This window comes from Suncus etruscus, chromosome 10 (assembly GCF_024139225.1).
Source record: "Suncus etruscus isolate mSunEtr1 chromosome 10, mSunEtr1.pri.cur, whole genome shotgun sequence".
NCBI lineage: Eukaryota > Metazoa > Chordata > Mammalia > Eulipotyphla > Soricidae > Suncus > Suncus etruscus.
This window is the reverse complement of record NC_064857.1, coordinates 57,280,049-57,305,841: the sequence shown is the minus strand read 5'-3', so window position 1 is coordinate 57,305,841 and position 25,793 is coordinate 57,280,049. Positions and strand designations below refer to the sequence as shown.

The following is a 25,793-nucleotide window of genomic DNA, read 5'->3' as shown; positions in this document are numbered from 1 at the left end:
CTCCATGCTCAGAAATCACTCCTGACAGGCTCGGAGGACCATAAGGGATGCTGGGATTTGAACCACTGTCCTTCTGCATGCAAGGCAAACACCTTACCTCCATGCTGTCTCTCTGGCCCCATGTGAGTTAACTTGAGTTCAGTTCCTGGTACCCTGCATGGTTCTCTCAAGCCCTGCCAGGAGTAAGCACTGCCAAGTGTGGCCCCCAAAACAAAAAACATAAAATGAGGACAAATTATGAGGACAGGTAAATCTTGTTGTTTTTTTTTTCACCTTCCTGCCTCTCTTGCTAGCAGAGGCAACAACAGCATTTTCTTCTACTATATCAGAATTTTTCTAGGAAACTGTCCTGGATGGTGCCTCCATGCATGTGCTAACCCTGCTCAGCTAAATTTCAGAGCTGACTCAATGCAACACTCTTCTAACACTCTTTACAAAAAAAATTGTTTTGTTTTGCTTTTTGTTTGTTTGTTTGTTTTTTGGGTCACATCAGACAGCGCTCAGGGGTTACTCCTGGCTCTATGCTCAGAAATCGCCCCTGGCAGGCAAAGAGGACCATATGGGATGCCGGCATTCGAACCACCAACCTTCTGCATGTAATACAAACACCTTACCTCCATGCTATCTCTCCGGTTCCTTTACAAAAAAAATTAATTTTTTTTTCGGTGGGGGTGGGTGGGGGAAAGGGGCAAATTTAATTTTCTTTTTTATTTATTTATATATATTTATTTATGCCTTACCTCCATGCTATTTCTTCGGCCCCATAAATTTAATTTTCTTGACTGCTCTAATGCTCAGCTTTGTCTTCTCAATCCAGAAACCCATGAGTTCTTCCATAATTTCCCATTTTTGCACTACAGCCAGAAAGTCCTCATTATCAGTATCTTAGAGTAGAGGGTTCATCCCATTGTTTTCTCATTCCTTAGAGGATCCTCTTCTTTGTTGCTTGAACCCCACTGTCTTATGGACCACTGTTGCCCAGTTTTTTAGTTCTTTCAAGTACCATTATATCTTATTTATAAAAAGCCAAGTTCTACTTAAAAAGAAATTGCGAGTTGAAACACTCTGTCAGGTGCATGAGAATTTATATAAGTGCTCACCAGAGTGCAGTTATAAGAGGAATTATAATACAGATCTGACTTCTTTTTTTTTTTTTTTTTTTTTTTTTTTTGTTTTTTTTGGGCCACACCCTGTGACGCTCAGGGGTTACTCCTGGCTATGCGCTCAGAAGTTGCTCCTGGCTTCTTGGGGGACCATATGGGACGCCGGGGGATCGAACCGCGGTCCGCCCTAGGCTAGCGCAGGTAAGGCAGGCACCTTACCTCCAGCGCCACCGCCCGGCCCCAGATCTGACTTCTTATGTGTGGTATGGAGCAGAATCCAAAGTAAGGCTTTATGTTCAAATTTAGCATTTGTTAAGTTTTAGGCTTTTTGAGCCCAAATAAACATACATTTTGAAGTTTACATTAAAAGTAGTAATATTGGGGCCAGGCGGTGGCGCTAGAGGTAAGGTAGCTGCCTTGCCTGTGCTAGCCTTGGACGGACCGCGGTTCGATCCCCCGGCGTCCCATATGGTCCCCCAAGCCAGGAGCGACTTCTGAGCGCATAGCCAGGAGTAACCCCTGAGTGTCACCGGGTGTGGCCCAAAAACCAAAAAAGAAAAAAAAAATTAGGTAATATTTGATTGTTATAATATGGCAGAATTTTAATTCAGTCATCTTTTGAACATTTCTTTAAGTTTAGAACCAGATAGGGTTAGCTGATATTACCCACTGTCATCCCACCCCCACCTTCCAGTGTTATCTTACCTGACAGTAAGACCAGCCCATTTCTGAGAGGGGTCTTTGGAAGGTAACAAAAGGATTGCCTCAGGGGCAGAAAGAGGATTCAGAGGGGATTCAGGAAGAAGGAGCAGGAGAGGTTGGCAATATGGAGGGATAGACTGGTCGAGATGCTGGGCAGCTGAAATAGGCTGCTTAAAAGGTTATGATAGGGGGCCGGAGAGATAGCATGGATATAAGGCATTTGCCTTGCATGCAGGACAGTGGTTCGAATCCCGGCATCCCATATGGTTCCCTGTGCCTGCCAGGGGCAATTTCTGAGCATAGAGCCAGAAGTAACCCCTGAGTGCTGCCGGGTGTGGCCCAAAAACCAAAAAAAAAAAAAAAAAGTTATGATAGAAGCCACACCTGTTGGCTAGGGCCTTGAATAAAACTTCATGTGTCCTGAAACCTGTCTGTGGATCATTTCCTTGTGGCTATCCTGCACCCTTCAGACCCACCGGCTAGAGGTGATTGCAGGCAAATGGTCCAGGGCAGGAGAGAAAGGCCCATCCGTCCATCTCATCATCATCTACCTCCATCCAGGTCTCCATTATTAATATGTTTTTTAACAACCAGCAACATCCCAGAACACCATATTTATACACAGAACAGCCCATTTTGGGGGTGTGTGTGATTTTTTTGGGTGGTGGGAGAACAATACCTGGCTGTGCTTAGGAATTGCTCCTATCTTACTGCTCAGGGATCACTCCTGCAGGACTCAGGACATATGGGGTCCTAATGATTCAACCTAGCTTGGTCACTTGCAAGGTGTATTCTCTTTCTGGCACCCATAGAATTGGAGCCTAAATTGACCTTTTCTGAAATGTTATGGGAGCACACAGTTGCTATAACTATGTTCATATTTTCTCTTCCTCTTTTTAGATGGAGGTTCCACAAAGAGTAATTCCTGTAATACTTCAGAATTGCCTTTCATTTACTCTCATGGCTAGGCTTACTCCAGCCTGGAATAGAATTGACAAACTCCTTGTGCAAGGTGAGACTCTTTCTCTATTCTTGGGGCCAGCTGAAATATACCCTTAAGTGTACAGACAGCTGTTTTTAATGTCAATTTATCCTCTCTTTAGAGGATATATTTTATTTATTTTATTTTATTTTGGGGGTGGAGGGAGGTTTTGTTCTATATTTGCTTTTATTGAATTCTACATTATTGGGGTTCTACTCCTGGCTCTCTGCTCAGGAAGCACTCTCAGCCATGCTCAGGATATCATGCAGTTTCAGGGATAAAACCCAGGCCTCCCACATGCAAAGTGCACACTCAGTCTCTTGAGATATTTCTCAGTCCTAGATGACAGTTTGTAAGCATATTCTCAGCTGATCATTCTCTCTCTCTCTCTCTCTCTCTCTCTCTCTCTCTCTCTCTCTCTCTCTCTCTCTCTCTCTCTCTCTCTCTTTGGGTTTTGGGTCACACCCAGCAGTGCTCAGGGGTTACTCCTAGCTCTACACTCAGAAATCGCTCCTGACAGGCTCAGGGGACCATATGGGATGCCAGATTCGAACCACCATCCTTCTGCATGAAAGGCAAACGGCTTACCTCCATGCTATCTCTCTAGCCCCAGCTGATCATTCTCAAGCAAGTCAACAACACAGTCATCTCCTTACTTGGGGCAGTACTCAAATACCTGCTAATGGTTTTCCAAGAAAAAGTTTATCAGCTAATACTTAATATTTAGAATGGAATATATATAGGGGCCAGAGCAGTGACTCAAGAGATAAGGCGTCTGCCTTACCCGTGCTAGCCTAGGACGGACCTTGGTTCAATCCCCCAATGTCCCATATGGTCCCCCAAGCCAGAAGCAATTTGGCGGGGGTGGGGGTGGGTGGCTGAGTGCTACTCCTGGCTTCACGCTCAGAAATCGCCTCCTGGCCGGCTTGGGGGACCATATGGGATGCTGGGATTCAAATCACCGTCCTTCTACATACAAGGCAAATGCCCTACCTCCATGCTATCTCTCCTAAACCAGGAGCAATTTCTGAGTGCACAGCCAGGAGCATCACTGAGTGTGGCTGAAACCCCGTCCCCAAAGGAAGGGAATATATATAAGTTATGAAGTATATATTATTGGAACCAAAAGTCTATCCTAAAATTTTATGTTGAGATATGGTTATTTTCTAAATGTGTTTATTTAGCCATTGTGAATTTATTTAGCCATTCATGGTTGAGTTTCAGAAATACAATGTTCCTTCACTAATCCCTTCACTAATGTTCAAAGTTCTTCACTAGTGTTATCCATTTTTCTCCTACCTAACCCCAGCCTGCTTCTCTAACTGGCACTTTTAGTGACTTTTTTGTTGTTGTTTATTTTTGTTTTTGTTTTTTGGGGCCACACCCATTTGATGCTCAGGGGATACTCCTGGCTATGTGCCTAGAAATTGTTCCTGGCTTGGGGGGACCATATTGGACACTGGGGGATCGAACCATGATCTGTCCTAGGCTAGTGCTCACAAGGCAGACACCTTACCTCTAGCGCCACCACTCTGACCCCACTTTTAGTTCTTTTGGCACGGTGGTCAATTTTCAAAATTTCCTAAACCAGGAAGTAAATACTTAAGGGAGAATCTAGCTATTCATGTTCTTTTATTTGAAAAGATAACTTCAAAATCTTATTTTAAAACATTTTCCTTAACTTTTATAATTTCACACACACATTCTTAAGCTTGGTTTATAGGCTACAATAATATGTAATATCTTCTGAATTTTTTAGGGAGAGAATTTCTTTCTCAGATGGGCAAACAAAACGCTGTTGGTAAGTAAAAATACAAAAGAATACATAATAAATTATAGATAAAACAATATAAAGTCCAAACTAGAAAGTAAGTACAGAAATTGAGGTGCTTACCTTATATGTGGCCACCCCTAGTTCTATCCCCAGCACCATATATAATCCCCTGATCACCTCCAGGAATAATCCTTGGGCACAAAGCAGGAGTAAGTTCTGAACACTGATGACAATAGATCCAAAACTTAAAGAAAATTTTCTGCTACTTAAAAACACAAGGGTACCCCCCCAAAAAAAACCCAAATAATTTCATCAGATATATTATTGTAATAAAAGTTTGATCCAAGAAACAAACTATCTGTGGTTCCAAATGTTAATTATACCTATATAAGAAAAACATTTCTTTTAATTGGGAAAAAAACTTTGCCTTTTTCTTTTTCTTTTTTTTTTTTTTTTTTTTTTTGGTTTTTGGGCCACACCCGGCAGTGCTCAGGGGTTACTCCTAGCTATCTGCTCAGAAATAGCTCCTGGCAGGCACGGGGGACCATATGGGACACCAGGATTCGAATCAACCACCTTAGGTCCTGGATCGGCTGCTTGCAAGGCAAACACCGCTGTGCTATCTCTCCAGGCCCGCCTTCTTTTTATTTCTTTACTTAAGGACAATAATGGCTATTGAAGGACTTTGAATCTGCAGGAATTTATTGTTTTTAGTTTTCAGAATCATACCATCAAAAACTCTAGTACTTTCATTAGTAAAATCCTTATTATTTTTATTTGTTTATTGTTCTTGTTTTTGTTTCTGTTTTTTGTTTGTTTGTTTTTGGGTCACACCTGGCAGTTCTCAGGGGTTATTCCTGGCTCTATGCTCAGAAATTGCTCCTGGCAGGCTCAGGGGACCATATGGGATGCTGGAATTTCTGCATGAAAGGCAAATGCCTTACCTCCATGCTATCTCTCTGGCCCCAAAAATCTTTTTTATGAATATTTTCCTTTAAAAAGCAAAAGGTTATCTAAAGAGGTACATATGCTCTAAGATATGCAATGTGTGGGGCCGGTGAGGTGGCGCTAGAGGTAAGGTGTCTGCCTTGCAAGTGCTAGCCAAGGAAGGACCATGGTTCGATCCCCCGGCGTCCCATATGGTCCCCCCAAGTCATGGGCAATTTCTGAGCACTTTGCTAGGAGTAACCCCTGAGCATCAAACGGGCATGGCCCCCCAAAATTTTTATTACAAAAAAAAAAAAGATATGCATGTGCTACATAATACAATTGAAGTATTCCATGATGTACATGGCTGTATTGCAGGTAGACCCATTCCAGAGCAAATAGATGGAAAACCTGAGCCCTCCATAGACATTATTAATCAGTCTTGATGACTTTCACCCTGGTTTGAGCAGAGCCTTGAAATAATAGGCTGGTATCTATAATCTATTGAGTTGACTCTCAAGTGATACTTTCTTTGCACTCCTTATGCTGGGTTTTATATTTAAGTTGAACACCGGAAGTCCCTGTACTTTAACTCTGGAGTAGTGGTTTAAAGTTAGCTTCATTTCCAAGTCACTGTAAGGAGACAGCTATTATTTATTAAAGAAACAGTTTGAGGGCTAGAGAGATAATTCAGCAGGTAAGGTATTGCTTTGTATGTGGTTGGTCTGGATTTGATCAATGATACCCCATGTGGTCCCCTGACTTTTCCAACAGTGAATCCTGGAGTAAACCTTGAGCACCTCCAGGTGTGGCTCCAAAACCAAAAAAAAAAAAAAAAAGCAGTTTGGAGAGAAAAAACATTTCACTGTATTTAATGTTCTACAGCAAATCTGACAAATATGAAGGCTCATTAGATTTTCATAGACTACACATGTCCTTATAACTAGTTCTCCGAGCAGGAACAGAACATCACCAGTACACTAGAGTACACTAGATGTCCATTAGATGCCCCTCATGCTTTTTGCAGGTACTATCACTTCCCAAGATGGCCACTGATCATTTTTATTATGGGAAAGTAAGATTGAAGCCTGGGAATGTGGTCTGAACTGAATCTGCCACTATATTTGAGGGGATTTTCTAGTAAAAGGCAGCTGAAGTCATAAACATAGCAATCAGTGCTTCTTCTTAGTACATAGGAGGTAGTCTCCATTTTTTTATGTAACAATAATTAACTTCAAATTTGTAAAAAGTATTTTTTGAGTTTCCTCTCAAGTGTGGGGTGTCTTGTTTTGTTACTGTAACCCTCAACCCAACCACATACACATCCATATTCCTTGTTTTAAGTCTTAGTCTTGCAGATGTTACCTCTAGAGATTGTCAAATGTTTATGGTGATTATTTTAGTTTTCCCAATATGTAAAAGAATTTCATATTCTTTCTTTTTCTTTTTGGTTTTTGGTTTTGGATCACACCCAGCAGTGCTCAGGGGTTACTCCTGGCTCTATGCTCAGAAATCACTCCTGGCAGGCTTGGGGGACCATATGGGATGCCAGGATTTGAACCACAGTCCTTCTGCATGCAAAGCAAATGCCCTACCTCCATGCTATCTCTTCTGGAACTTGGTGGAGGAGCTGGACTGTTTTTCTACCAGGAAGATCATGGCTTTGGGTGGGGACTGCTAGGATTTCTGATGGGGAAGGGGACTCAGCCAATCCCCCTTCTGAAAAAGAAAGTGAGTTTTCAGCAATGTCATCTGATCTCACCTGAGAGGATTTAGCTGCTCATAGTATATGGTTTTTTGGTTTTTTTTTGGGGGTGTTTTTTTTTTTTTTTGAGTCACTCCTGGCTCAGCACTCAGAAATCACTCTTAGCAGGCACGGAGGACCATATGGGATGCTGGGATTCGAACCACTGTCCATCCTGGATCGGCTGCATGCAAGGCAAACACCCTACTGCTTTGCTCTTCTCTCCGGCCTTCGTGCTCATAGTATTTGATTCTAATAGCAGAACTGGGCTATTTCTCTTGGAGGGTGGAGGGTGTGGTGTTGGGCTACTATAGTTCATGAAGAAAGAAAGAAATTTTCTTTCTTAACTAAGTTCTAATATGAATATTGTTAATATTCTGTTGCTAAAATGATTTATTTTATAGCTAATGATTTCAGAAAGTTCACGATTAAATATTTTATTTTTAGTATTAGACATTAATGTAACAGAAACTGAAGTTTGTCTAAGTCTAGAAGCTTACATCATCAGATTACCACCACCTCAGGTACCACATATTTTTGTTTCTCTAATTAGTTTTACTATATTTGCCATATCTTAATACGTGCATTATTATTACTAACAGTTTAATTTTAAGAAGTTTTCATCATAAAAATTCCTCTGTTTGATATACAAACTCATAACACAAAGTAACACATAGCTAATTATATTACTTTACCTCCCCAAAATATTTTTGTATGTTTGTTTTGTTTTGGGGCCACACCCAGCAGCGCTCAGGGGTTCCTCCTGGCTCTACACTCAGAAATCGCCCCTGGCAGGCTCAGGAGACCATATGGAATGCCAGGATTCAAACCACCGTCCTTCTGCATGCAAGCAAACGCCTTACCTCCGTGCTATTTCTCCGCCCCCCAAAAAGTGTTTTAATAGCATTCAACATTCTTCACAACCTAATCCTACCTCAGGACCTACTTGTTGCCTGAACTCTCACCCCAAATATAAAGTAATACTTAGCTCATTGCATTCTAATAGCATTTTTTTTACCTTTTTAAAATATGGAACCAGTTCTTTGACTTTTTAATAGAATTGTTCATCTTTTATTTAGTTAATTCTCTTTTTTTTTCCTTATTTTGGTTTTTGGGTCACACCCAGCAGCACTCAGGGGTTACTCCTGACTCTACACTCAGAAATCACTTCTGACAGGCTCGGTGGACCATATGGGATGCCGGGATTCAAACCACCGACCTTCTGCATGCAAGGCAACCGCTTTACCTCCATGCTATCTCTCCAGCCCCTTATTTAGTTAATTCTCATTGCAACTAGTTTATAGCCTTCTATACAAATAGTAACTCAACATATTTTTTTAATTCTTTTAGACTTGATGGTTCTCAATATGCAAGGGCTGGTGAAGAAAATGAGTTATTTTGTTCTAAATGACACATTTAGTTATATCTGGAAACCACCTTGATGCTAGGAAAATATAATTATCATCTAAAATGAGCACTTTACCAGTAAAATGCTCAGTAACATAAATGAGATATCAATTCATTTAGTATCAATTGGAGTAAGTTAAAAATTAAATCAAGGGGCCGGGAAGGTGGCGCTAGAGGTAAGGTGTCTGCCTTGCAAGCGCTAGCATAGGACGGACCGCGGTTCGATCCCCCGGCGTCCCATATGGTCCCCCCAAGCCAGGGGCGATTTCTGAGCACATAGCCAGGAGTAACCCCTGTGCGTCAAACGGGTGTGACCGAAAAACCAAAAAAAAAAATTAAATCAAAATTGTATTTATTGAATTTGTTATACGTAACAGAACAATTCTTGAAGCACGAGTCTTCAATACAACAATGGAATAAAGCTCAGAGCTGTGTGCTGAAAGAATCACTCATACAGGGAAAATATAAAACATAAAGCTACTTAATTGTAATAGTTTATAGAAAGATACTTTCAGGGGTCGGAGAGATAACACAGCGGTGTTTGCCTTGCAAGCAGCCGATTCAGGACCAAAGGTGGTTGGTTCGAATCCCAGCTTCCCATATGGTCCCCCGGGCCTGCCAGAAGCTATTTCTTTTTTTTTTTTTTTTTTTTTTTTGGTTTTTGGGCCACACCCTGTGATGCTCAGGGGTTACTCCTGGCTATGCGCTCAGAAGTTGCTCCTGGCTTCTTGGGGGACCATATGGGACGCCGGGGGATCGAACCACGGTTCGTCCTAGGGTAGCGCAGGCAAGACAGGCACCTTACCTCCAGCGCCACCGCCCGGCCCCCAGAAGCTATTTCTGAGCAGATAGCCAGGAGTAACCCCTGAGCACCGTCGGGTGTGGCCCAAAAACCTAAAAAAAAAAAAAAAAAAAAAAAAAGAAAGAAAGAAAGAAAGGTACTTTCAGGTGAATAAGATTTGGCTAAAGTGATTATCTTCTATCATTTTAGAATATATACAAGCAATAACCTAAATTGCTCACTTGCTTTTCAGAATAGATTAGATTTGACTTAAATAGTGTTGTTTTTTTTTTTTACTTAGGAAATTTTTAATTTGATCTTCATTTTGTATTTTGTTTGTTTGTTTTCTTTTGTTTTGGGGCCATACCTGACTGCACTCAAGGGTTTCTCCTGGCAGGCTCTGAGGACCATATGCATATTGGGGATCACACCCAGGTTAGCCATGTTAGGGCAAACATCCTACCCACTGTTCTGTTGCTCTAGCCCCTAAATTTGGTCTTTATTTTATTAAACAGATATACGATCTTATCATTTATTACTATAAAACCAGACACTGTGAGATCCTAATTTCTCTGAACTAAGGACCTTGACTTTGTAACTGAAAAAAAAAAAAGATATTAAATGAGGTCTGAATCTCTCTGAACCCTAGGATTAGGTAGTTTGACTTTATTACTGAAAAAGAAATAGATATTAAATGATTCCTAAATCCCTCTGAGCCCTATGGTTAGAAAGCTTGACTTTATGGCAATTATAGAAACTCATGGGATCCCTTGGATTATTAAGTGTCATTTCCCCAATATAATAGAGAAAACTCAGAATACTACTTTGTAGTCAGTAAGTCAAGAGAAAAAGGAAGGTCTTATCTCAACTTTATTCATTGCTCCTTTTTCCTGGTGGGAAGTAGGAAGAGCAGCATTAGAATATGTATTAGTAGGGCCCGGAGAGATAGCACAGCAGTGTTTGCCTTGCAAGCAGCCGATCCGGGACCAAAGGTGGTTGGTTTGAATCCTGGTGTCCCATATGGTCCCCCGTGCCTGCCAGGAGCTATTTCTGAGCAGACAGCCAGGAGTAACCCCTGAGCACCGTCGGGCGTGGCCCAAACACCAAAAAAAAAAAAAAAAAGAATATGTATTAGTAAAATTTTCTTAATAAGTCAGTAAAAAGGCAGAAATAGGGAAGATGCACTCTGATCTTCTACTCAATATTATACACTCAGTAATGTATGTTTGATTAAATTGGTTCACTAAATTATGACTAATTATAAACTCCCTAAACCTCATGTTCACTTTTGATACCATATTTTTTCCATTGTAACTGCTTTTTGCAAATGTTAGTCTGTGTCTTGCCTCATTTATCTCTGCTCCTCATAAACACTGAAAGGTAACTTAATTTTACTTTCTTCAAAAGCTAGTATTGGTTATAGGTCAGGTAAAGGAATAAAGATAAGGGGAAGGTATTTTCTCTTACCTCTCCATTTATCTTATTTTTGTTGTTTTGTTTTGTTTTGGGGTCACACCCAGCAGTGCTCAGGGGTTACTCTTGGCTCTAAGCTCAGAAATTGCTTCTGGTGGCTCAGGAGGAGGGGATGCCAGGATTCGAATCACCGTCCTTCTGAATGCAAGGCAAATGCCTTACCTCCATGCTATCTCTCCGGCCCCTCTCCATTTATCATATATATATATGTATATATATATACATGAATATATATACACACATATATACACTGATACCCTCTCTTCCATTTTTTTACTTTAAAGAAAGTAGTTTCTTTTACTGAGCTTTAGTCTAGTTGATTTGTTGAGAGGTTACAGAATGGTATTGAAACCCCCTACTATTGTGTTGTTATCAGTGTCTCCCTTCAAATTTGTTAGCAGTTTAAGTATTTTCTGGTCCCTCATTGAGTGTATGCATATTTAGAAATGTGAGTTCTTTGTGGTGTACATGCCCCTTGATCATTAAGATATGGCCTTCACTGTCTTTAATAATCTTTTTTGAGCTTGAAATTCATGTCATTTGATGCTATATGGCAACCTTTCTGAGGAGGTTGTTTGCTTGAAGGATTGTCTTACAACCTTTGACTTTGAGTCTGTGTTTGCTCTGACTATTCAAATGTATTTCTTGCATGCAATATAATATTGAGTTCAATTTTCTAATCCATCCTGACACTCTGTATCTCTTTATTGGTGCATTTAGTCCATTGACATTGAGAGAGATTACTGTCATGGAGTTTTGTGCCATCTTTCTGTAGAAGTTTGATGTGTTTGTAGGATCTGCCTTATCTTAAAGTAAACCCTTGAGCTCTTCTTATATAGGTGATTTCAAGATTATGAAGTCCTGAGATGTGGTTTATCCATGAAGTTCTGTATTATTCCTTCAATTATTATTCCTTCAAATCTGAATGAAGGTCTGACTGAGTAAAGTATTATTGGTGAGGCCGTCATTTTATTGAGTTTTGGTTGTTTTTTTGTTTTGTTTTGTTTTGTTTTTGGGTCACACTTGGCAGTGCTCAGAGGTTACTCCTGGCTCTGTGCTCAGAAATTGCTCCTGGCAGGCTCATATGGGATGCTGGGATTCAAACCACCATCCTTCTGCATGCAAGGCAAATGCCTTACCTCCATGCTATCTCTCCAGCATCTTTTTGTTTATTTGTCTTTGGGTCATTCCCAGCAGCACTCAGTGGTTACTCCTGGCTCTATGCTCAGAAATCGCACCTGGCAGGGTTAGGGGACCAGATGGGATGCCGGGATTTGAACCACCGACTTCTGCATGCAAGGCAAACACCTTACCTCTGTGCTATCTCTCTGGCCCAAATTTTATTGAGGTTTTTTTTTTTCACTGTATTCCACTATCTTTAGGCCCAAGAGGGTTTCCTCTGGTAAATCTGCTGAAATCCTTTTTTGTTTTTGTTTTGTTGTTGTTGCTGCTGCTGCTGTTGTTTTTTTTTTTTTTTTCCGGCCACACCCAGTGGAACTCAGGGATTACTCCTGGCTCTGTGCTCATAAATTGCTCATGGCAGGCTCAGAGACCTTGTGGGATGCTGGGGATTGAACCCAGATCTGCCCCAGGTTGGCCACGTGCAAGGCAGATACCCTATTGCTGTGCTATTACTCTGGCCCCAAATCTGCTGAAATATTAAGGATGCTGCTTTGTATATAATTTTATTTTTTGATCTTATTGCTTTCAGAATTCCATCTCAATTTATATTTTTCAGCATTCTGATTAGGGTTTGGATTGGACTGTTTTTATTTGAAAATTTTAACTGGTACCCTTCAAACATTCAGGATATGGATACATGCATTCTCAGCTCTGAGAACTTCTCAGCAATGATGTCTTTTAATTGTTGCTTCTTTATAGGGATTTTTATCCTGACTCTCTGGGCCCAATACTTCTTATGTTGTTCCTCTTGAATTCATCCTTTTCTTATCATCTGTTCATTTATTTTGAGGCTTTTTTCTATCTTCTGTTGTTGTCTGAAAGTTTTCTGCACTTAATCTTTGAGCACATTGATTCTGTCCTTAGCAGCTGTTATTCTGCTGGTAAGGCTTTATAAAGACTTTTTTCAATTCACGACCAAGTTTTTTAATTCTGTAATTTCTGTTTGTATTTTTCTCACTTCTGCTCTCTTATAGCTTCTTGTGTTGTATTAATAGTTTGTTTCATTGTTTCTATGAGCTTATTGAACATCCTAAGCATTCCTTTTCTGAATTCCTTTTCAGAGGATTATATAGAGGGTTGTTAGTGATTGAGTCCTCAGGGTTACAGTCTTTACTCATTACTTGTGGTGAGGTTCTGTGCTCCTTTGCCTTGTTTTCTTTCTATTCTGGAGATGTGTGTTTCCTGCTTCACTGTCAGAGTCTTCCCCACTGCCAGTGAAGTCTCTGGCAGAATTGTAAAGAGTGGGAGATTATCTTGTGGCCCCACTAGTGGCCACCTGCTCAGAAAGTCACACATCAGGACCTCACTTCTGACCTGTGGGAGGGGCCAGGAATTTATTTGTTCATGCTCAATTGGGGCCCACCACCACCAATAGCCACTGAGGAAACTGCCAGTTCCTGTGTAGGTCACTGCTTTGGAAACCACACATATAGCTTGATTTTTACTCCCTCCCTGGACCCTGGCATGTAAAATATAGGTCTTTTTGTTTTTAGTTTTTTACCCTCTGGTTTATACTTGAATTCTTCCTCCAGCTCCACAGAGTTCTATTTCTAAAACAATGGCCACAAAAAAAAAAAAAAATATATATATATATATATATTTCAGTACTGTCAAGAGAAAATAAGCCCCAGTTCTCCTGCTATTATAAGAAGGAAGTGGTGTTTATTCAGTATCTTATCAGTATGGGTTTGTTAACATAATCAATATTTATTAAGTAAATGTGAGCTGTGGCAATCTCTGGGTAAACGGGGAACAATTTGTTTGTAAATGTTCAGAAAAATATGGTTGAGAAAAATTGGAGTTGCACATAAGACTAGTGCCATGGAGATATTGTGACAATTGAGACATTTTTTCAAACAGCATAGAAAATTCCCTGAGAGTGTAAAGTCAGTCTAGGAAAGGAGGCTCCCACAATGACCTTGACACTGATCATTTGAATGGCCTGAAAACCAACCTTACCAAATCAATTCTGGTTATATTTTCCCTCTAGCAGTCTCTTCACCCACCTGCAGCAATCCTCTACCATTCTAGCATGGGCCTCTCTTTTCTTATCAGGGACCTTGTCTCAGGCAACAGCTGGATTAGTTTGTCTCTTCAGCACAAGGCATCACAGCTCAGAGTTTATCTCAGCACACAGTGCTATCTGTCTCCTTCTACGTCCTTGGTGTCCTTGCTCACATAGATCCACACCAGTCTCCTTATCTCCTCGGGTCAGGTTCTTTCCATCAGTCTGAAAACGCTGCAGGAATTCGGAGAAAAATTAGTCACTGAAGGCAAGAGGAAACGGTTTCAGATATCCGCTACTAAGGCTTTCTTGTTACAACTCTGATCAATCAGAGTGGGACAGTATTTTAAGCACACATATTGTTAAATGTACATGATTTGTTTAGAAAATTAAAAAAAAAAAAACCAGCCAGTTTAGTTGGAGTTGCTTGAAAAGCAGTCTGCAAGGAAACTACAACACTGTTCCATTGAGGTTCAGGTTGTAGTCTCACTCATCTTGGTACACCTTCTCACCACTTAGTGCCTTATTTTCCTCCTCACTTGTAGTGATGAGGATCTCTTGATATCTTTGACTCCCTATAAGGAAATGCTCACAAGATTTCTTCCAAGATTGAGAAAACTCTTAAGTTGCAAGTTGCTGGTTGCCTACCACCTTAAATATCCTACATATTTTGTCCCTGAGAACAGAGTGAAAAGCATTCCAGAGATAGAATTTAAATATAAAATAATGAGAGTATACCATATATTTATCTTCTCCCTTCCCAAGTCCAGAGTGAAGTAAAGTTCCCTAACTCATCTTCAGTTGGAAAAAATCATTCAGAGGTTTAGACTTTGGCAGTTTTCGTACAAAATGTTAATACCTTCATCTGGAAGAAATACTACCTCCTACTAACAGAAGCAAAGAAACTGAAAACCACCTGAAATAAGTACAAAACAGGACTTTGAGCTTGAAAGACAAAGATTTCTTGACCTAATATTTATAGGGGAAACGGGGTGAGCAGAAACATGGAGGCCTTAGAGTGGTTGTACAGGACACAGAGGGCCTTAATCTGCATCAGAGCCGACTGTGTGGAACTTATGGGGGTGTTGGTTTCTTCTTTATCCAATTTGTTTGAGGTCTTATGCATTAAAATTTTATTTCCGTTCAAAGATAGAAGACTTTGCTATTTCTCAGGATATTATAAAGGAGTTTTTTACTGAAAAGAAAGCTGTCATTGAGGGATATTCGATTTTAAACAACTGTTGTTATGTTTTGCCAAGGTAAGATTTCAATTTGTAATCTATAGAAAATGGCTCAAGATATATTAGTTTTTCCTCATTTGCTATCACAGAAATATGCAAAGCCATCGTTTTGAGTTTCTAAAACTGAATCTTTATTTTAAAAACATATTGTCACCTAAAAGCCTTTGATTTATTTTATCAATCTGCTGACATTATATCATCATACACTTACCACTTTTTAGATCTGGTTTTAAAGGCAGTAAAATTTGCAGATGTCTCACTTGAAATGACAGCCATTATAGTTTAAATAAAACTTTATAAACATGTACATCATAGTTAATGAACTGTTACCATTTGATATGAGTTTTTTTAAGTATGTACTATCTCCAAGTAAAAAGGGGCTTATTAATGTTAATAATGTAATTAAAGATTAAATATTAGGATTGAGAGATATGGATAATAAGCTTACTCGCAGGCAGCTGGTCCCACTTTGCTCTCCAGCATCACACAGAGCCCCCTAGCAGCACTGCAGCAATGACCCTTGAACACCCTAGGAAAAATCCAAGCACTCCCTCTCCCTCATACCCTAAATAGATTAAACTTAATCTTATGAAATAATAATCTACTTTGGTAATAATAATCTACAAATAACTATTTTGATTATTTTGGCATAATATGTGCTTTTATTCTTATTATCCCAATAACCCTATGCCTGCCGTATTAGTATCCCACTTTACAGATGAGGATATCTCCAAGATAAGGAATGTAAACATGTAATCACTGAAGCATCCTGGTGGCTTCTGGGAAGTGGAGGGAGAGGTGGCAGTTTCAGGAAATCTGCTCCCAAGGCTGACCATGTCAGGCACTCAGGGAAGTGACTAAGCTGTCCAGGACTGAGTTTGAGATGGCTCCAACACAGTACAGACCTCTCATCTCACCAGTCCCACAACATCAAACCATACCTGGGGTCCATCTGTTCTGCCTGGCTTGGCTTGGAAAATGATTCCTGCCACCCATTTCTTGGGGAGCCATGGAACCCAGACTGGAGCAAGGACTTGCTGTGCAGGAAAAGAAAGTCAGTCCTAAATTTAAGCTGGGTTCAGGTTTGTCGCTTTTCCCTCACAGAAAAGAATTTCAGGAAGAGATGAATAGTGAGTGAAGTAAATCAAATTTATTCAGGAAATAATGGGGGGAGGTTTTCACTCAGAGAGTACATGGACTTAGTCAGAGTGGGGGGAAAAAAAAAAACTAAAGTCCATATTCCAAGCAGGGACATAAGGGTAATTTCTCCAGGATGGAATATTCTTCCCTGAAGGTCCCATCTCAGGTAGATGCAGGTCAAAGAGGCCCCCTTTCGCTACCAATTAACACATTCCAGATTGCACTCCTATTTCTCCCCCCAACTCCCAGGACCACTGTTAGGGTGATTGTCAAGTGGAGAACTTGTGCCTATTGATGGTTTTTGATGATCTGCACATGGACATTGTTCCAGCAGAGCCTCGGCAGTGCAGAGAGAGGGGCAGCCATCTCCTTCCAGAGCATTACCGCCCTGGCCTGGATTCTGCAGCTGGAAGGTTTCTGGGCCCTAACACAGGAAAGGGGTGGATAAGGGAGCATATGCCTGACTTCTAGTTGTGATCCACTCAATTCTGGAGTTCAGCCACCTCCTCTCAAGGTGTCATCAGTGCCCCTTGCCTGGACTCGAGCTGGGTGGCAGCACTCAGGTGATTCCCACCAGCTAGGTAGGGTAGCCAGACGTATGCACACCCCTAAACCCCTCTTCCTATCTCTCAGCAGACTCTTGATTCGATCAACTCTCAACAGACTTTTTCCTAAAGTCTAACAATTCCCAGCACACTTTTATGTGGCAGCATTTCAGTAGTCATTTCTTTTTGTTTATCATCTAATTCCATTCAGTTGTTCCTAGCAATTACTTTTGGTAAGATTTAATACAATATCTATTCAGAACTAGGAGTAAATAGAGGGCTGTGTGTATAATGATCACTAAAATAAATAGTTTTGAACTTTTCCTGAAGTGTTAATTCATCTACTTAAGCATTTAAATTAACTCACCCTATTTTGCCAACTCTTAACTTTGATAGTATGAAAATGGGACAAATAGTAAGTATTCTTCACACCGTACCCCCCGACTGCCCTTTCCAGTTCTATGAGGACTTCCAGAAGCACTGGAATGACCTGGTAAGGAGCCACATTACATGGAATGGTGTACATGACTTGATTTTACTTCCTGTAATTTAACTTCACGTAAGCTTTGGCTTAAGAGGATTTCAACTTTGCTCTTCAATTTTAGTATGGCTATAAACTTCCAGAAGAGTGTGGGACCCCTAAAGTATACTGCAGTGTCCAGTTCCGAATGATGGGGGGAAGGCCCTTAACATATCCTTTACTGTTGCCGGGAGCCGAGGCTTGAGCCTCTCTGAACCTGTCTTCGTGCTGTCCCTGACTTGTCATATTCATCTTTCTCTAAGTCTGATCAAATTACTTTCCCCTACACCTTTTTTTTCTCAATTTCAAATCTTTTTTATTTTAAATCTTTTTAATTTTGCTTAGAATTTTCCTGTTCTTTTGAGGGGCTAGGAGAGGGGACTGGGTTTTGGTCCACACCAGACAATGCTCAGGGGTTACTCCTGGCTCTTGACTCAGGGATCTCTCCTAAGGGGATCAGGGGGACCCTATGGGATGCCAGAGATCGAACCCTGATTGGCCACATGAAAGGCAAACATCTAACCACACCGTACTCTCTCCAGCCCCTAGAAGTTTCCTGTTTTTAGCTCTGTACTAAATTCTTCCCTACTGGGAAGTTTCTTTTCCTTTCCCTGCTACTTTCTAATTTAAAAATGAAGAAAAATAATCTGTTCTTATTTGAGTTTGTGTCAACTCGTGATAATTTCATCCTTAACCACTATAGCAAGTTTAGACTGTAAAAGAAAATTAAGAGTAGCGCTCATAGGAATTATAGGATTTCTAGGTGAAAGAAAGGAAGGTGTCTACTCAAGAGTTCTTCTTAGACAAGGGCGCCTTCTAGTGGAGGTTTTGACGTTAGCCAGAGTCTAGGATTAAAAGAATTATTTGGAGAAGACTATTTAATTTTATAGGTAAAGATTAGAGGATTTGATTTTCACTTAATGTCCAGTATTTAGTTAAGGAAATATATTTTTATCTAATTTTAAAAATCCACACACTTAAATCACATTAGGCTTGAGTGAAACTCATCATTACTCTTTCATCACTCTGGTCCCTGTGAATTGAACTTTCAGACTGGAAGAAGAACCAAGATTGTGTTTCTCTTTCCACCTTCTGTAGTTCCTAATATAACCTACAATATAAAATAGGATTAGAAAGATAAAAATTGCTCCCTGTCATTGGATTTCAGAGATTTCACAATGTTTTGCTCTTTTAAAATTATTCTTTCGTTAATTTTTTTGGATTTTGGACTCTACTAGTGTGTGCTTAGTGGGCTGGAGGAGATACGTGGGACCCAGGCCTTGCCCAGGATCTAACTGGGCCCCATAAAGGTATGCTCCCATCTTATGAAGCTATCTTTCTAGGCCACAGACCAATTTTTTTTTTTATCATAAAAGTAGCTTTCTTAGCATGGAAGTAGGGTGTTTGCCTTGCATGCAGAAGCATGGTGGTTTGAATCCCGGCATCCCATGTGGTCCCCTGAGCCTGCCAGGAGCGATTTATTTCTTTCTTTTTTTTTGGGGGGGGTCACACCCGGCATCACTCAGGGGTTACTCCTGGCTTTACTCTCAGAAATCGCCCCTGGCAGGCTCGAGAGATCATATGGGATGCCGGGATTCGAACCAATGACCTTCTGCATGCAAGGCAAACGCCTTGCCTCCATGTTATCTCTCTGGCCCCCACCAGGAGCTTTTTATGGGCATAGAGCCATGAGTAACCCCTGAGCACTGCCGGGTGTGACCCCATAACCAAAAAAAAAAAAAAATAGCTCCTGGCAGGCACGGGGGACCATATGTGATGCTGTGATTCTAACTACCGTTGGTCAGCTGCTTGCAAGGCAAATGCCCTACCTCTGTGCTCTCTCTCCAGCCCCAAAAGTAGCTTTTTTTTTTTTAAAGTTTTTGAAAGAACTTCGGATGTTCAGATGCAGTCTGTTTGTGTTACTTTTCTCTACAAAATATTTGACTGCTTTTGGAAATGCAATCTGTTATTGTTTACAACATTTACTTTTAAGCTTTTGTTAATAATGGATAATATCTGGAATATCTTGGCCTGCAAGTTTACATACAAATAAGGAAACAATGAATTGTCCTATTTGTGAGTGTTCAAATATATGTAAATTCGGATTCTATGAGAAAACATGTTTTTAGCTTCGTTTAGTGTGAAATAAAGAACACACAAGATGGGGCCAGAGAGATAGCACAGAGATAAGGCGTTTGTCTTAGATGCAGTGGTTCTTAGGTCAGTGGTTTGAATCCCGGCATCCCATATGTCCCCCGAGCCTGCCAGGAGCGATTTCTGAGCATAGAGCCAGGAGTAACCCCTGAGCGCTGCCAGGTGTGACTCCCCCAAAAAAAAAGAACATACAAGATAGGATCTAAATAATTTATTGTATTCATATATAATTTATAGTTATTTCTAGAATAGAGTGTGATTGTTTATGGTTCCTCTTCTTACCGGGGTCTGATGTCTCCGGGTTGATTCAACACTGTGTTGTCCTTTACTTCGTGCACCTACCCTCTCAGCTGCATCCGGAGTCAGCCTGTACAGTTCTTTCCCAGAGTGAACACGGAAAGTGTGTTGGAAAGTTTTATTTCAGATTTACAATCTAAACTACCTCATATCTGTGGGTTTCCCATCAAGATGACAACTAAGCCTTGCTACTACACAAAGGCACTCACTAAGTCTCACATACAGGTAAGAGCCTATTTGCGTGCCTTGTTCTTTAAGACATGTTGACACCCAAGTAACTGGCTTGCCTATTGCCTCGATTCCACTGGGCTGTGATCTTTCCTCCTGGGTTTACTGTTTCCCTGACCCCATCTGCACTTTCCTGCTCTTTATTATTGCTCTTATGCTCATGGATGGTAGCAGCTGTTGCTTATGGATTTGTTATTTCTGATGTCCATGAGTTCCAGGAGGCAGAGAACATAGTCATCTTCTCATACCAAGTACCTAGCACTCCATTAACATTTATGAGATGGTTTTTCAATTAATAACCAAACAAAACATGTTTCTGCTACCTATCCTAATTGACTACTTTGAAGTTCTACCTCATCATTTGAGTCTCATTTCTTGAAAGAGTATTTGAATAATTTACTTCTATAAATTTAATAAAATTTTATTGTATGATTATATATTAATGAACACTTATTTTTGTGGGGCCAGAGCAAGTAGGGCACCTGGCTTGCACATAATTGGCCCAGGTTCAATCCTTGGCATCCCATATAGTCCCTGGAGCCTGCCAGGAGTGATTCTTGAGTGCAGAAACAAGAATACCCCTGAGCACCACTGGGTGTATTCCAAAAACTAGAAAAAAGTATTGGTATTCATGTATGTAAAAGAACAAGTAAATAACAATATTGATAAACATACAATTTCTTATATTTATGATCACTAGAACAAGATTTCTTCAAAAGTTAAAAGCCAGAGCCTAAGAGATAGTAGATAAGGTATTTACTTTGCACACAATGAGCCATGGTTAGGTCCCTAAATGCCACCTGGTGTGACTCTGAGCAGAGTAAGAAATAGCCCCAGAGCACTGTGGGTGTGACCAGTCCCCCTCCCTGAATAAAATTATAAAATAACTTAAATAGGAATCTTATAAATAGTAGATTTAAGGATATTTCAACAGTAATTTTTCTCCGAAATGACTTTTTTGTTTTGTTTTGTTTTCAGAAACCACTCCTGGCAGGCTCAGGGGACCATATGGGATGCTGGGATTCGAACCACCGTTCTTCTGCATGCTATCTCTCTGGCCCTGAAATGACACATTTTTTTTAACATTTTGGCCAAATTCATGGAATAGACTAACAGATCAACAACCAAAATGCTCCTATATAACAAGCATTTCAAATGATTAGAAAAGATGATGAGATTACATGCCATTACTTGGGGAGCAACAACAAAATGTAGAAATTATTTGCAGGTAAAGGAACTAAAAACATGGTTAAATATAGAATTTATTTATGTGGGGCCAGAGAGATAGCAGGGAGGTAAGGCATTTGCCTTTCATGCAGAAGGTCGGTGGTTCGAATCCCAGCATCCCATATGGTCCCAGGACTGCCAGGAGCGATTTCTGAGCATAGAGCCAGGAGTAAGCCCTGTGCACTGCCGTGTGTGGCCCAAAAACCAAAATAAAGAATTTATTTATGTAAAAGAAGAGTGAAAACTTTAGTTTATAAACTAGAGCACAATTGATAGATATGAATAACTCTAGTTGGGGCCAAGCATAAATGCATATATTAGCAGTCAGCAAAATATTTTTCACTGCTCTGAAATATTTCATTCACATTAAGGATCTGAATTGTTGGGTTGTTAGTAATGAATCAAGAATTTATGGAGTAAGTTTAGAATCTAGGTATGAATCTAGGTCAATGGAAGGTGGGTGCCTGCCTCTCATCAAGATAAAAAGGTGTTTCTGTGCAATGGTAGAGCACTTCCTGTAATGTGAGAAAAATCAGGTCTTGCCCTCGGCCGTTCAGAAAGTAGGGAAGCCCAGGACACGCTGTACCAGCAGTGATGCACAAGCCAGGCAGCTCGAGACATGGGCTCATCTCCAACACTGAACAATGTCACATTAGTGGAACTTGTCTGCTTCCTTCATTAAGGGCTTTCCTTTAGGACTCAGCCCCTCTATGTTTTTAAATTCCCTTTTTTTTTTCTTTTTTTGGTGTTTGGGACCACTTCGTGATGCTCGGGGGTTACTCCTGGCTATGTGCTCAGAAATCACTCCTGGCTTGAGGAACCATATGGGACACTGGGATCCGTCCTGGGTTAGTGTGCAAATGCCCTTCCGCTGTGCTATTGCTCCGGCCCCTTAAATTCCTTTTAATGCTGGAATACACAACTAGAGAGAAGTATATTCATGTACAGATTGGTGAATAAGCCAGACACTCATATGGCCACCACTCCGGAAATAGTTGGACATTGTGAGGGCTGGAGAGCTCTCTGCTTGCATCCCTGATTATAGCTCTTTCCTCCCCCAAAAGGTTACCACTATTCTACAGGAATCATTGCTTAACTTCTTCATTTTTATCTTTTAAAAATATATCCCTAAATACTATAGTTTTGTTTTGCCCATGTTTGGACATTATGTGAAAAAAATCATAGGGTTTTATTTTGCATTGACTGTTTTTTGCATTGACTTTCTTATGCTCAGCATCAAATTCATGAAATTTATCCTTGTTCTGATTACTTATTATTGACTGATTTAGTTTCTGTGTGGTATTTTTGTTATACGAATATTCCCCAACTGTTCTCTAGAAATCTACTGGTGGCCTTGGGAACATTTGCAAATCATGTGCTGTGAGGACTTTCAACGATGTCTGCTCAGGCACATGTTCAAAAGTCCTCTTTGAAATGGAACTGATATGAGTTTTAAATTTCAGCAGTTAGGCTAAACCATTTCCAGAGCATGCCTACCCTGTGCTGTATAAAAGCCTACTCCACAGTTGGTATTATCATTTGCTTTCCACCATTCTGGTGTGTTTAGTATCTTGAGTCTTTTGTTTGTTTGTTTGTTTGTTTATTTTGTTTTTGGGTCACACTCAGGAGCCCTCAGGGGTTATTTCTGGCTCCATGCACAGAAACGCTCCTGGAAGGCTCAGGGGACCATATGGGATTCTGAAATTCGAACCAACGTCCTTCTGCACGCAAGGCAAATGCTTATCTCCATGCTATCTCTCCGGCCCTGTATCTTGTGTCTTTATCATTAATAAGGTTAAATGATGTTTAAAGTGAGTATTAGCCATTTGTATACCTTTTTTTTATTTAAACATCTTGATTACATATATGATTGTGATTAGGTTTCAGTCATGTAAAGAACACCCCCCTTCACCAGTGCAACATTCCCACCACCAATGTCCCAAATCTCCCTCCATCCCAACCCACCCCCTCCTGTACTCTAGACAGGCTTTCCAGTTTCCTCATTCATTCACATGATTATGGTAGTTCTCTGTGTAGTTGTTTCTATAACTGCACTCACCACTCTTTGTGGTGAGCTTCATGAAGTGAGCTGGAAGTTTCAGCCCTCCTCTCATTGTCTCTGAGGATTGTTGCAAAAATGACTTTTATTTTTCTTAAAACCCATAGATGAGTGAGACTATTCAGCGTCTCTTTCTCTCCCTCTGACTTATTTCACTCAGCATGAGAGATTCCATGTACATCCATGTATAGGAAAATTTCATGACTTCATCTCTCCTGACGGCTGCATAATATTTCATTGTGTATATGTACCATAGTTTCTTTAGCCATTCCTCTGTTGAAGGGCATCTTGGTTGTTTCCAGAGCCTGGCTATTGTGAATAGTGCTGCAATAAATATAGGTGTGAGGAAGGGGTTTTTGTATTGTGTTCTTGTGTTCTTAGGGGATATCCCTAGGAGTGGAATAGCTGGGTTGAATGGGAGCTCAATTTCCAGATTTTGAAGGAATCTTCATATCGCTTTCTAAAAGATATTATTAGTTGATTTTTTTTGCTAAATTTTGTGCATTTTGGATGTTTAATTGGTTTGAAGGTATTCTTAATATACACCATATAAGAGTCACTACAGGAGGGTTATTTGGGACATTGATGGTGGGAATGTTGCACTGGTGATGGGGGGTGTCCTCTTATATGACTGAAACCCAACCACAATCATATGTGTAACCAAGGTGTTCAAATAAAAAAAAGAGTCATTACAGTTTATTACAGTTATTTCTTCCTTTATTAAAGTTTTTTTTTGGGGGGGGTGGAGAGATAGCATGGAGGTAAGGCGTTTGCCTTGCATGCAGAAGGACAATGGTTCGAATCCCAGCATCCCATATGGTCCCCTGAGCCTGCCAGGAGCAATTTCTGAGTGTAGAGCCAGGAATAACCCTTGAGCACTGCCAGGTATGATCCAAAAACCAAAAAAAAAAAAAAAAAAAAAGGGAGGGGGGCCGGAGAGATAGCATGGAGGTAAGGCATTTGCCTTTCATGCAGGAGGTCATCGGTTCGAATCCCGGCGTCCCATATGGTCCCCCGTGCCTGCCAGGAGCAATTTCTGAGCCAGGAGCCAGGAATAACCCCTGAGCACTGCCGGGTGTGACCCAAAAACCACAAAAAAAAAAAAAAAAAAAACCAAAAAACTTTTTTTTGTACCTCAGTGTCATAGAAGTATTATCCTACATTATCTAATAAAAGGTTTGTTTTTGTCCATTGATATTTAATTACATGACCCATTTGACCTTATTCTGGTAATGTAGTCTGATCTAGGGAATCAGATTGCTTTGTTAATCTGAATAGTCATTCAAGAAGGAATTATTAGAAAAATTGATCATTTTCCAATACTTTTCAGTGCTCCCTTTGTCATGGACCAGGTGTTTGTGTGTGGTATTATTTCTGGCTTTCATTTTCTTACTCAGCTCTGTTTCTCCATACACCAAACATACTTTCAGAGCCATAATGATCTTAAGCATTATATTCATAATTAATGACCTTATAAAACATTAAATCTTATAGACATTTTGAAAATTGAGAAAACATTTTAGCTTCTTGATTCTTTAATTTTATAGTGAATTTGAGTTTTATAGTTCATAAATATGTATATGTATGTTTCCCCATATTAAAGATTATTTCTTTAATAATCTGTAGTTTTATATGTTGTGAATTATGTATTCTCTATCAAGTTTATTACTGGTATAGATATATTGGAATATCATATATTTTAAAATTTTGTGTATGCTTTAAATTAATTTAGAAATATTTTCATCTTTTGGGCCCAGAGAGATAGCACAGCGGCGTTTGCCTTGCAAGCAGCCAATCCAGGACCAAAGGTGGTTGGTTCAAATCCCGGTGTCCCATATGGTCCCCTGTGCCTGCCAGGAGCTATTTCTGAGCAGACAGCCAGGAGTAACCCCTGAGCACTGCCGGGTGTGGCCCAAAAACCAAAAAAAAAAAAGAAGTATTTTCATCTTATCCTGTAGCCACTTTCAGTGATACTCAACTAACTGCTACTGGAGGCCACCTGGGCCACCCTGACAATGTTTGGGGACCTCCAGGGCTGCCCCTGGCAGTACTTAGGAGCTCATAAAAGGCCAGATATAGAACTCTGGTCCTTGTGACACCAAGTATATATGGCCTGGCCTCTAACCCTGGCTTGCCAATAAATTCTTTTTTAAAAAAAATATTATTTAAAAAAATAGTATTATTGGGACTGGAGTGGTGGCTCAGAGTGGTAAGGCATCTGCCTTGCCAGCACTAGCCTAGGACGAACTGCGGTTCAATCCCCCAGGGTCCCATATGGTCCCCCATGCCAGGAGCCATTTCT

The 25,793-nt window shown here is 40.4% G+C and overlaps 1 protein-coding gene across 1 annotated transcript in view; it reads left to right on the top strand.

Moving 5' to 3' along the window:
* The window catches only part of C10H18orf63 (chromosome 10 C18orf63 homolog), a 59,669-nt gene that overhangs the window by 8,012 nt on the left and 25,864 nt on the right, over positions 1-25,793 (top strand). The window contains exons 4-10 of the mRNA XM_049781663.1: positions 2,706-2,817; positions 4,547-4,588; positions 7,680-7,756; positions 15,230-15,339; positions 17,403-17,499; positions 17,612-17,709; positions 20,031-20,202. Of these exons, the coding sequence (XP_049637620.1) occupies positions 2,706-2,817; positions 4,547-4,588; positions 7,680-7,756; positions 15,230-15,339; positions 17,403-17,499; positions 17,612-17,709; positions 20,031-20,202 (708 nt within the window). The remainder of the gene's footprint in view (positions 1-2,705; positions 2,818-4,546; positions 4,589-7,679; positions 7,757-15,229; positions 15,340-17,402; positions 17,500-17,611; positions 17,710-20,030; positions 20,203-25,793) is intronic.